This window comes from Heptranchias perlo, chromosome 2 (genome assembly GCF_035084215.1).
Source record: "Heptranchias perlo isolate sHepPer1 chromosome 2, sHepPer1.hap1, whole genome shotgun sequence".
Lineage (NCBI taxonomy): Eukaryota > Metazoa > Chordata > Chondrichthyes > Hexanchiformes > Hexanchidae > Heptranchias > Heptranchias perlo.
The window spans coordinates 8,375,547-8,389,082 of record NC_090326.1 but is presented as its reverse complement, the minus strand read 5'-3'; the positions used below and the strand labels follow the sequence as shown (position 1 = coordinate 8,389,082).

The following is a 13,536-nucleotide window of genomic DNA, read 5'->3' as shown; positions in this document are numbered from 1 at the left end:
AAAGAGTAAGTAAAGTGAGCGTTGGTCTCCAGAGAGTGAGTCTGGGGAATTAATACTGGAGAATAAGGAAATGGTGGATGAATTGAACAGATATTTTGTGTCCGTCTTCACTGCAGAGGATACAAATAACATGCCAAAAATAATTATGAATCAAGAGGCGAAAGGGAGGGAGGAACTTAAAACATTTACAATCACCAGGGAAAGGGTTCTGAAAAAAATATTAGAACTAAAAGCTGACAAGTCCCCAGGTCCTGACGGACTTCATCCTCGGGTCTTGAAAGAAGTGGCTGTAGAGATAGTAGATGCATTGGTATTAATTTTCCAAAATTCCCTAGATTCTGGAAGGGTCCCATCAGATTGGAAAATAGCGAATGTAACTCCTCTATTCAAGAAAGGAGGGAGACAGTTAGCTTAACACCTGTCACAGGGAAAATGCTAGAATCCATTATTAAGGCGGTTATAGCAGGGCATTTAGAAAATCTCAATGCAATCAGGCAGAGTCAACACGGCTTTGTGAAGGGGAAATCGTGTTTGACTAATTTATTCGAGTTCTTTGAGGAAGTAACAAGTAATGTGGATAAAGGGGATCCTGTGGATGTGGTGTACTTGGATTTCCAGAAGGCTTTTGACAAGTTGCCACATCAAAGACTAATATATAAAATAAGAACTCATGGTGTAGGGGGTAACATATTAGCACAGATAAAGGATTGGTTAGCTAACAGGAAACAGAGAGTAGGCATAAATGGGTCATTTTCAGGTTGGCAAGATGTAACGAGTGGAGTGCCACAGGGATCAGTGCTTGGGCCTCAACTATTTACAATCTACATCATTGACTTGGATGAAGGGACCGAATGTATGGTTGCTAAAATTGCTGATGACACAAAGGTAGGTAGGAAAATAAGTTGTGAAGAGGGCATAAGGGGTCTGCAAAGGGATATAGATAGGTTAAGTGAGTGGGCAAAAACTTGGCAGATGGAGTATAATGTGGGAAAATGTGAACTTGTCCACTTTGGCAGGAGGAATAGAAAAGCAGTATATTACTTAAATGGAGAGAGATTACAGAACTGTGAGGTACAGAGGGATCTGGGTGTCCTAGTACATGAATCACAAAAAGTTAGTATGCAGGTACAGCAAGAGATTAGGAAGGCAAATGGAATGTTGTCATTTATTGCAAGGGGAATGGAATATAAAAGTAGAGATGTTTTGCTACAGTTGTACAGGGCATTGGTGAGACCACATCTAGAATACTGTGTGCAGTTTTGGTCTCCTTATTTAAGTAAGGACATAATTGCTTTGGAGGCGGTTCAGAGAAGGTTCACTCGACTGATTCCTGGGATGGGAGGATTATCTTATGAGGAAAGGTTGGACAAGTTGGGCCTGGATACACTGGAGTTTAGAAGAACGAGAGGTGATCTTATTGAAACATATAAGATCCTGAGGGGACTAGAAGGGGTAGATGCTGAGGGGATGATTCCCCTTGTGGGAGAGACTAGAGTTTAAAAATAAGGGGTCTCCCATTTAAGACGGAGATGAGGAGAAATTTTTTCTCTCAGAGAGTCGTGAGTCTGAGGAACTCCCTTCCCCAGAGAGCGGTGGAGGCAGGGTCATTGAATATTTTTAAGGCTGAGTTAGATAGATTCCTGATTAACAAGGGAGTCAAAGGTTATAGTAGGTAGACGGGAAAGTAGGGTTGAGGTCACAATCAGATCAGCCATGATCTTATCAAATGGCAGAGCAGGCTCGAGGGGCCGAATGGCCTACTCCTGCTCTTAATTCGTATGTTCGTATGTATGAGGTGGTCGACTCTCTTCTTTCCATTCAGACATGGTATTAAATTTAACTTTAGTAGAATTATTACCCCAACTCTTTTTGCCGATTATTTCATTTGTCTTTAAGCTTCACACTGTTAAGTGCTGCATTGCATTTTAAAATATTTTTGTAGATTTTTGGTATTTTTCATTTTAATCATTCATGACAGCAGCAAAGCTCCAAAAGATTGGGAAAATACAGGTGGCGTTCAAAACTGGAAGGGGTATTGTACCCCTGTAATACCAACACAAAAAGCACTACCCCTTTAACTACATAAGGGACAAAATTAGTATAAATAAAATGTTTATTGAAGTACAATTGGTGCCGGTTAGAGTAATGGGGGCATTCAATTAGGAGGGAAATCTGCCACCAATTCACCCCAGATATATTTAAACCAGCAAGAGGTGCTTTACTCAAAATGAATAATCTGGTAAATGTATTGATTCATTTTCCACCACATCATAGTTAACAACTGTAGCTGTAAAATATACTAAAAAATAGTTTCAAGCTGAATAATTACACCAGCCCTAAAGTACGTTTCAATCATACAGGTGAAGGTTATAAAGGCTGCCTTCAGTCAGGTCAATAGGCACATGACAGCAAAGAAAAGTTTGTTGTTAGATTATATTTGCTGATGAGGTACCAGTAGCATTTTTTAATGACGTGACAGGGGAGACATGTTTACATTCCTCATTTACACCACTTTGAGTGGGAGTTGGCAGAGTTTTACACATATGTGCTCAAACTCGAGCTGGAGAATGAACCTTTTTCCACTATGACAGCCGAGTGTGAGCACCAAGCACTCCTAGTTTGGGTATAGTATAGCCAGATGCAAAACTAGGGGCCATAAATATAAGATAGTCACCAATAAATCTAATAGGGAATTGAGGAGAAACTTCTTTACCCAGAGGGTGGTAACAATGTGGAACTCGCTACCACAAGGAGTAGTTCTGTGGGAGAACCTTCACCACACGGACTGCAGCGGTTCAAGAAGGCTGCTCACCACCACCTTCTTGAGGGCAATTAGGATTGGGCAATAAATGCTGGCCTTGTCAGCAACGCCCACATCCCATGAATGAATAATAAAAATTAAGTTGAGACGACTAGTTCGTCAGCTGGAGGAGCTCGAGCTCCAGATTTCGGAGCTTGAGCAGCAGCTGGTGTCACTGCAGTGTATCCATGAGGCTGAGAACTACGTGGATAGCATGTTTCAGGAGGTGGTCACCCCACAGCTTAAGAGAGTGCAGACAGGGAGGGACTGGGTTACCGCCAGACAGACTAGGAGGACCAGGGAGATAGTGCAGGAGTCCCCGGAGAGCATCTCACTCTCTAACTAGTGTTCAGTTCTGAATACTGGCAAGAGAGAGGGTTCCTCTGGGGCGTGCAGCGAGAGCCAAGACAACAGCACCATGGATGGCCCAGCTGTTCAAGGGGGGAGGAGAAAGGTCAGGAGAGCAATAGTGATAGGGGATTCTATATTTAGGGGAGCAGACAGGCGTTTCTGCGGCCGCAGACGTGATTCCAGGATAATATCTTGCCTCCCTGGTGCCAGGGTCAAGGATGTCACTGAGTGGTTGCAGAATATTTTGGTGGGGGGGCGGGAGTGGCGGAGTGGCGGGAGGGTGAACAGCCAGAGGTCATAGAATCATAGAAGTTTACAACATGGAAACAGGCCCTTCGGCCCAACATGTCCATGTCGCCCAGTTTATACCACTAAGCTAGTCCCAATTGCCTGCACTTGGCCCATATCCCTCTATACCCATCTTACCCATGTAACTGTCCAAATGCTTTTTAAAAGACAAAATTGTATCCGCCTCTACTACTGCCTCTGGCAGCTCGTTCCAGACACTCACCACCCTTTGAGTGAAAAAATTGCCCCTCTGGACCCTTTTGTATCTCTCCCCTCTCACCTTAAATCTATGCCCCCTCGTTATAGACTCCCCTACCTTTGGGAAAAGATTTTGACTATCTACCTTATCTATGCCCCTCATTATTTTATAGACTTGTATAAGATCACCCCTTAACCTCCTACTCTCCAGGGAAAAAAGTCTCAGTCTATCTAACCTCTCCCTATAAGTCAAACCATCAAGTCCCGGTAGCATCCTAGTAAATCTTTTCTGCACTCTTTCTAGTTTAATAATATCCTTTCTATAATAGGGTGACCAGAACTGTACACAGTATTCCAAGTGTGGCCTTACTAATTAATGTCTTGTACAACTTCAACAAGACATCCCAACTCCTGTATTCAATGTTCTGACCAATGAAACCAAGCATGCTGAATGCCTTCTTCACCACCCTATCCACCTGTGACTCCATATCGGTACCAACAACATAGGCAGAAAGAGGGATGAGGTCCTGCAGGCAGATTTTAAGGAGTTAGGAAAGAGATTAACAATCAGGACCTCCAAAGTCATCTCCGGATTACTCCCGGTGCCACATGCTGGTGAGTATAGAAATAGGAGGCCAGAGCAGATGAATGCGTGGCTGGAGAGATGGTGCAGGAGGGAGGGCTTTAGATTCCTGGGGCATTGGGACCAGTTCTGGGGAAGGTGGGACCTGTACAGGCCGGACAGTTTGCACCTCAACGGAGCTGGGACCAATGTCCTCGCGGGGAGGTTCACTAGTGCTCTGGGGTTTAAACTAATTTGGCAGGGGGATGGGCACCAGGATGTAGCAATGGAAAGGAGAAACAAGGTGCACAAAGGATCAGGGGGAGAAAGACAGCACTGGAGCCAGTAATAGTACAGGCGCAAATAGCCACATGGGCATACAATGTCGTGGTGATAACTGAGACCTGGCTCAAAAAAGGGCAGGATTGGATACTAAATATTCCTGGATACAAGGTGTTCAGGAAAGAAAAGAGAGAGGGGGTAGAGGCAGTATTGATTAAGGAGAATATTGCAGTACTGGAGAGAGAGGATGTCCTGGAGGGGTCAAGGACAGAATCTATTTGGTTAGAGTTAAGAAACAATAGAGGTGCCATTACACTGCTGGGGGTATTCTATAGGCCACCAACTAGTGTGAAGGATATAGAGGAGCAAATTTGCAGGGAAATTACAGAGAGGTGTAAAAGCTATGGAGTAGTGATAACTGGGAGACTTCAACTATCCTAATATAGACTGGGATATCAATAATAATATAAGGGGCAAAGAGGGGAAGGAATATTTGAAATATGTTCAGGATAACTTTCTTAACCGGAATGTTTCCAGCCCAACGAGGAAGGAGGCATTGCTGGACTTGGTTCTGGGGAATGAGGTGGGCCAAGTGGAGCAAGTATCAGTGGGGGAACATTTAGGGAGCAGCGATCATATCATAAGGTTTAGAATAGCTATGGAAAAGGACACGGACCACTCTAAAGTTAAAATACTCAATTGGAGGAGGGCCGATTTCAATGGGATGAGAACAGATCTGGCCCGGGTAAATTGGAATCAAAGATTGGCAGGTAAAACTGTAATTTAACAGTGGACAGCCTTTAAAGAGGAGATGGTTCAGGTACATCTCGGCACATTCCCACGAGGGAGAAAGGGAGGGCAACTAAAGCCAGAGCTCCCTGGATGACAAAAGAGATAGTAAGATGAAACGGAAAAAAGGGGCGTATGGCAGATGTCAGGTTGATAATACAAGTAAGAACCAGGAAGAATATAGAAAGTTCATAGGGGAAGTGAGAAAGGAAATAAGAGGGGCAAAGAGAGAGTATGAGAATAGACTGGCGGCCAATTTAAAAGGGAATCCAAAAGTCTTCTACAGGCATGTAAACAGTAAACAGGTAGCAAGAGGAGGGGTGGGGCCGATTAGGGACCATAAAGGAGATCTACTCGTGGAGGCAGAGGGGATGGCTGAGGTACTAAATGAGTACTTTGCATTGGTCTTTACCAAGGAAGAAGATACTGTCAGAGTCCCGGTAAAGGAAGATATAGTTAAGATACTGGATGGGCTAAAAATTGAGAAAGAAGAGGTACTAGAAAGGCTGGCTGTACTTAAAGTAGATAAATCACCCAGTCTGGATGGGATGCATCCTAGGTTGCTGAGAGAAGTAAGGGTGGAAATTGGGGAGGTACTGGCTGTAATCTTCCAAATATTCGTAGATACGGGGGTGGTGCCAGAGGACTGGAGAATTAGAAATGTTACATCCTTGTCCAGAAAAGGGTGTAAGGATAAACCCAGCAACTATAGGCCAGTCAGTTTAACCTCGGTGGTGGGGAAACTTTTAGAAATGATAATCCGGGACGGAATTAACAGTCACTTGGACGAAAGTGGATTGATTAAGGAAAGCCAGCACAGATTTGTTGAAGGCAAATCGTGTTTAACTAACCTGATAGAGTTTTTTGATGAGGTAACAGAGAGGATCAGTGAGGGTAATGCAGTTGATGTGGTTTATAGGGACTTTCAAAAGGCGTTTGATAAAGTGCCTTTTGAAATCTGCAGATGACACAAAACTTGGAAGTGTAGTGAACAATGAGGAGGATAGTGATAGACCTCAAGAGGATATAGACAGGCTGGTGGCATGGGCGGAGACGTGGCAGATGGAATTTAACGCCGAAAAATGCGAAGTGATACATTTCGGTCGGAAGAACGAGGAGAGGAAATATAAAATAGAGGACACAACTCTAAAAGGAGTGGAGGAACAGAGAGATCTGTGGGTATGTGTGCACAAATCTTTGAAGGTGGCAGGGCAGGTTGAGAAAGTGATTTAAAAAGCATACGGGATCCTGGGCTTTATAAATAGAGGCACAGAGTACAAAAACAAGCAAGTCATGATGAACCTTTATAAAACACTGGTTCGGCCACAACTGGAGTATTGTGTCCAATTCTGGGCACCGCACTTTAGGAAAGATGTGAAGGCTTTAGAGAGGGTGCAGAGGAGATTTACTAGAATGATTCCAGGGATGAGGGACTTTAGTTACATGGATAGACTGGAACAGAGATAGTTATGAGGAGATTTGATGGAGGTATTCAAAATCATGAAGGGTCTAGACAGAGTAGATAGAGAAAAACTGTTTCCATTGGCGAAAGGGTCAAGAACCAGAGGACATAGATTTAAGGTGATTGGCAAAAGAATCAAAGGCGACATGAGGAAAAGCTTTTTTACACAGCGAGTGGTTATGATCTGGAATGCACTGCCCGAGGGGGTGGTGGAGACAGATTCAATCCTGGCCTTCAAAAGGGAACTGGATAAGTACTTGAAAGGAAAAAATGTGCAGGGCCAAGGGCTTAGGGCGGGGGAGTGGGACTAGCTGGAATACTCTTGCATAGAGTGGCCTCACTCCGTGTCGTAACCTTTCTATGATTCTAACGCATAGATGCATTTAAGGTCAAGCTAGATAAACACATGAGGGAGAAAGGAATAGAAGAATATGTTGATAGGACTAGATGAAGGAGGGTGGGAGGAGACTCGTGTGGAGCATAAACACTGAGATAGACCAGTTGGGTTGAATGGATTATTTCTGTGCTGTAAATTCTATGCAATATGTTTATATGCAAGCATACTTTGATGTTGTTGCTAATAAACATCAATGAATGTATTGTTATGCCACTGATTGTGAGATAGTTTTTATCTTGGCATGATAAGTTCCTTGAATTGTGTGTTCTTTTCTTTAAAGCTGAAAACCTCCCTTGGTAAAGGACGAGCATTTATTCGGTATTCCTTAGTCCACCAGCGCCTGGGTGATACTTTTCAGCAATGCTTAATGAATGTAAAAGTCACTAGGTAAGATATAGCTGTTTGAATTGTTCGAGGTACACTATAATAGATTGATTTATTAATGCTTTTGAGGACAGTTAAGGTGTTGCAACATATTGAAGCTTGTTATAAGAAACGTTGTGTGGGTTTTATTCTGTGCCCTTCAGTTGGAGTTTCAAATTACTGTCAATTGAAAGTTCTTCCCAACCAACCTACACTGAGTTTGTTGGGTATATATTGGACTGTTATACAGTAGCTGCAATTTATAATATTTCACTTTGTGTTCAGGTATTGTTTCACCTAAATGTAGTCTATAATCTGAGACAAATTTTATTATATATCTGAACTGCACCCCTCTAGGAACATAGGATCAGGAATAGACCATTCAACCACTCGAGCCTATTCAATTAGATCATGGCTTAGAAAATCATAATATGATTAGAGCCAACGTGGTTTTATGAAAGGGAAATCGTGTTTGACAAATTTATTAGAGTTTTTTGAGGATGTAACTCGTAGGGTGGATAAAGGGGAACCAGTGGAGGTAGTATATTTGGATTTTCAAAAGGCATTTGATAAGGTGCCACACGAAAGGCTGTTACACAAGATAAGGGCTCATGGCATTGTGGGTAATATATTAGCATGGATAGAGGATTGGTTAACGGACAGAAAACAGAGAATAGGAATAAACGGGTCATTTTGAGGTTGGCAGGCTGTAACTAGTGGGGTGCTGCAAGGTTTGGTGCTTGGGCCTCAGTTATTTACAATCTATATTAATGACTTAGATGAAGGGACCGAGTGTAATGTATCCAAGTTTGCTGACTATACAAAACTAGGTGGGAAAGTAAGCTGTGAGGAGGACACAAAGAGTCTGCAAAGGGATATAGACAGGTTAAGTGAGTGGACAAGAAAGTGGCAGATGGAGTATAATGTGGGGAAATGTGAGGTTATTCACTTTGGTAGGAAGAATAGAAAAACAGAATATGTTTTTAAATGGTGAGAAACTATTAAATGTTAGTGTTCAGAGAGATTTGGGTGTCCTTGTATACGAAACACAGAAAGTTAACATGCAGGTACAGCACGCAATTAGGAAGGCAAATGGTATGTTTGTTTTTATTGCAAGGGGGTTGGAGTACAAGAGTAAGTCTCACTACAATTGTACAGGGCTTTGGTGAGACTTCACCTGGAGAACTGTGTACAGTTTTGGTCTCCTTACCTAAGGAAGGATATACTTGCCTTAGAGGTGGTGCAACAAAGTTTCACTAGATTGATTCCTGGGATGAGAGGGTTGTCCTATGAGGAGAGATTGAGTAGAATGGGCCTATACTCTCAGGAGTTTAGAAGAATGAGAGGTGATCTCATTGAAACATATAAGATTCTGAGATGGCTTGACAGGGTAGATGCTGAGAGGATGTTTCCCCTGGCTGGGGAGTCTAGAACCAGGGGTCACAGTCTCAGAATAAGGGGTCGGCCATTTAGGACTGAGATGAGAAATTTCTTCACTCAGAGGGTAGTAAATCTTTGGAATTCTCTATCCCAGAGGGCTGTGGATGCTCAGTTGTTGAGTATATTAAAGACTGAGATCAAAAGATTTTTGGACTCTAAGGGAATCAAGGGATATGGGGATCGGACGGGAAAGTGGAGTTGAGGTCGAAGATCAGCCATGATCTGATTGAATGGCGGAGCAGGCTCGAGGGGCCGTGTGGCCTACTCCTGCTCCTATTTCATATGTTCTTATGGCTGATCTGTATCTTAACTCCATCTACTCGCCTTGGTTCGGTAACCCGTAATTTTCTTGCCTAACAAAAATCTATTAATCTCAGTTTTAAAATGTTCAATTGACTCCCAGCCTCAACAGTTTTTTTGGGGGAAAATGAGTTCCAGATTCCCACTACTCTTTGTGTGAAGAAATGCTTCCTGACTTCATCCCTGAACGGCCTAGCACTAATTTTAATGTTATGCCCCCTTTTTCTGGACTCCCCCACCAGAGGAAATCATCCCTTAATCTTCTGTACTCAAGAGAATACAAGTCTAGTTTATGCAACCTGTCCTCATAATTTAACCCTTTTAGCCCCGGTATCATTCTGGTGAATCTGCGCTGCACCCTCTCTGAGTTGAGGTGCCCAGAACTGAATGCAATACTCTAAATGGGGTCTAACCACAGCTTTATATGACTGTAATGTAACTTCCACCCCTTTGTATTCTAGTCCCCTTGAGATAAAGGCCATTATTCCATTAGCCTTTTAATTATTTTTTGTACCTGTCCACTAGCTTTTAGTGCTTTCTGTAGTTAGATCCCTAAATCTCTCTGCTCATCCACAGTTCCTAGCTTCTCATCATTTAGAAAATACTCTGATCTAACTTTCTTAGCTCCAAAGTGGATGACCTCACATTTCCCCACATTGAACTCCATCCGCCACAGTTTTGCCCACTCACTTAATTGATCAATGTCCCTTTGCAACTTTCTGCTCCCATCTACACTGATTCCTGTGCCTCCTAACTTTGTGTCATCAGCAAACTTGGATATACGGCTCTCTATTCCTTTATCTAAGTCATTTATAAATATAGTGAAAAGCTGAGGCCCCAGTACAGATCCCCGGGGACACCACTAGTCACATCTTGCCAATTTGAGCACATACCCATTATCCCTACTCTCTGTCTCCGACCTCCTAACCAATTCCCTACCCTTGTCAATAGGTTGCCTCCTTGTGCTCTCATTTTTGTTAACAGTCTCTTATGTTGAACCTTGTCGAATGCCTTCTGGAAGTTGATATAAATAACATCCATGGATATTCCCTTATCTACCACGTTAGTGAGCTTCTCAAAAAATTCAACTAGCTTTGTTAGACATGACTTACCCTTTACAAATCCATACTAGTTCTCTCTGATCAGTTCATATATATCCAAGTGCTCAGTCACTGTGTCCCTAATAACAGATTCTAGTAACTTCCCCGTAACAGATGTTAAACTAATATCCTAGTTTACCTCTTTTACTCTTCTTAAATAGTGTTAAAAGAAATACGGTGAGGAAATTGCAGATGTATTTGTCATAATTTTCCAAAGCTCTCTGGATTGAGGAATTGTGCCTTTGGATGGGAAATTGCAAATATCGCTCCATTATTTGAGAAGGGAGGGGGGGAGAAACCAATAACTGTAGAGCTGTCAGTTTAACATCAGTTGTGGTAAGTTACTGGAATCTATCATCAGAGTCAATATTTACGGGGAGGCGGGGAGGCCAAAAAAGCACAAAGGACCAGGCAAGGCTGATCTTAATGGCAGGACCTCATTTGCATCTTGTCTCTCCGTCTCCCATCCGGCAGCCTGCCAAATGGACAGTGTGACCAGCAGGCAGGAGGGAGTATCAGCGGCAGAAGGTCTCAGCTAGGGACTCTTGGGGACAGTCACCGGCAATCGGGAGTGGGGGTGATCGTCAGTTGGGGCTGTGGCGGGGAGGGAGGCCTGCGATCGGGAGGGCTGGGGGGAGGCTGGAGATCGGGACTGGGGGAGGCCGAAGGCTGCCTTGAGGGACCTTGTGAGAGTAATCGGGAGGGGGGGAGAGTTTGGCAATCAGGAGGGGTAAGATCGGAAATCAGAAGGGGGAGGTCGGTAATCGGCAGGAGAGGCTGGTGGCTGGGAAGACTGGGGGGAGGCTGGAGCTTGGGGCTGTGAGGAGGATCGTGATAGACTTCAAGAGGATATCGATAGGCAGGTGAAATTTAACGCAGAAAAATGCAAAGTGATACATTTCGGTCGGAAGAATGAGGAGAGGCGATATAAACTAGAGGGCACAATTCTAAAAAGAGTACAGGAACAGAGAGATCTGGGGGCTAGGGTTAGGGTGCACAAATCGTTGGAGGTGGCAGGACAGGTTGAGACAGCGGTTAAAAAAGCACACGGGATCCTGGGCTTTATAAATAGAGGCATAGAGTACAAAAAAAAGGAAGTCATGATGAACCTTTATAAAACACTGGTTCGACCACATCTGGAGTACTGCGTTCAGTTCTGGGCACCACACATTAGGAAAGATGTGAAGGCCTTCGAGAGGGTGCAGAAGAGATTTACTAGAATGATTCCAGGGATGAGGGACTTTAGTTATGTGATAGACTGGAGAAGCTGGGGTTGTTCTTCTTGGAATAGAGAAGATTGAGAGGAGATTTGATAGAGGTATTCAAAATCATGAAGGGTCTAGTCAGAATAGATAGAGAGAAACTGTTCCCATTGGCAGAAGGGTCAAGAATAAGAGTACATAAATTTAAGGTGATTGCAAAAGAACCAAAGGTGACATGAGGAAAACTTTTTTACACAGCGAGTGGTTAGGATCTGGAATGCACTGCCCGAGGGGGTGGTGGAGGCAGATTCAATCATGGCCTTCAAAAGGGAACTGGATAAGTACTTGAAAAGAAGAAATGTGCAGGGCTATGGGGATAGGGTGGGGAATGGGACGAGCTGGATTGCTCTTGCATAGAGCCGGTGCAGACTCGATGGGCTGAATGGCCTCCTTCCTTGCTGTAACCTTTCTATGATTCTATAATGGTGAGAAACTAGGAGCTGTGGAGGAGCAAAGCAATTTTGGTGTCAATGCACACAAATCACTAAAAGCTAGGGCACAGGTGCAAAAAGTAATCAAAAAGGCTAATGGAATGTTGGCCTTTTTCTCAAGGGGGCTGGGATACAAAGGGGGGGAAAGTGATGCTTCAGTTGTACAGCGCTGTGGGCCGACCTCAGCTGGCAAAACATTCAGTTTTGGGCACCAATACTTAGGAAGAATATATTGGCCTTGGAGGGATACAATGCAGATTCAACAACAACAACTTGCACTTAGATAGCACCTTAACATTATAAAATGTCCCAAGACGCTTCACAGGAGCGATTATCAGACAAAATTTGACACCAAGCCACATAAGGAGATATTAGGACAGGTGACCAAACACTTGATCACTGAGGTTGGTTTTAAGGAGCATCTTAAAGGAGGAGAGAGAGGTGGAGAGGTTTACAGAGAGAATGCCAGAGCTTAGGGCCTAGGCAGCAGAAGCCATGGCCACCAATGGTGGAGCGATGAAAATCGGGGAGAATTGGAGGAGCGCACAGATCTCGGAGGGTTCTAGGGCCGGAGGAGGTTACAGAGATAGGGAGGGGCGAGGCCATGGAGAGATTTGAAAACCAGGATGATAATTTTAAAGTAGAGGCGTTGCTGGACCGGGAGCCAATGAAGGTCAGCGAGCACAGGGGTGATGGGTGAACGGGACCTGGAGTGAGTTAGGATACGGGCAGCAGAGTTTTGGATGAGCTCAAGTTTATGGAGGGTGCAAGGTGGGAGGCCGGCCAGGAGAGCAATGGAATAGTCGAGTCTCGAGGTAACAAAGGCATGGATGAGGCTTCAGCAGTAGTTGAGTTGAGGCAGGGGCGGAGACGGGCGATGTTATGGACGTGGAAGTAGGTGGTCTTAGTGATGGAGCAGCTATGGGGTCTGAAGCTCATCTCAGGGTCAAATGGGAATATGATTCACCACAACGGTCCCAGGGCTTACCGGGTCAATTTATGAGGACAGGTGACATAAACTTGGTTTGTATTCCCTTGAGTTTAGAAGTTTGAGGGGTGATCTAATCAAGGCGTTTAATATGATAAAAGGAATCGATAGGGTAGATACAGAGAAACTTTCCTCTGGTAGGGGAATCCAGAACAATGGAGCACAATCTTAAAATTAGAGCTAGGCCATTTAAGAGTGAAATCAGGAAGCTCTTTTTCACTCAAAGGATTGTGGAAATCTGGAACTCTCTCTCTAAATGGTTGTGGATGCTGGGGGTCAGTTGCAATTTTCAAGACTGAGATTGATGGATTTTTGTTCGGTAGAGGTATCAAGGGTTATGGAGTATATGGAGTTGAACTACATTTAGCCAAGATCGAATTGAATGGTTGGAACGGGTGCAAGGGGCTGAATAGCCTGTTCCTGTTCCTATGTTTCATATATTTCCATGAGCCTTGTGGATGATTAATCTACCCAACTTCTACGTAACATACTCTTCATGAACTTCTGTATGTGTTGTGGATCA

General features: G+C 43.8%; 2 protein-coding genes across 2 annotated transcripts in view; one reads left to right on the top strand and one right to left on the bottom strand.

Annotated features, from left to right (window-relative positions):
* Positions 1–13,536, top strand: part of fyco1a (FYVE and coiled-coil domain autophagy adaptor 1a) — a 314,197-nt gene that overhangs the window by 22,777 nt on the left and 277,884 nt on the right. The window contains exon 4 of the mRNA XM_067995711.1: positions 7,410–7,516. Coding sequence (XP_067851812.1) covers positions 7,410–7,516 — 107 coding nt within the window. The remainder of the gene's footprint in view (positions 1–7,409; positions 7,517–13,536) is intronic.
* Positions 1–13,536, bottom strand: part of LOC137334924 (C-C chemokine receptor type 3-like) — a 195,570-nt gene that overhangs the window by 82,066 nt on the left and 99,968 nt on the right. The window lies entirely within an intron of this gene.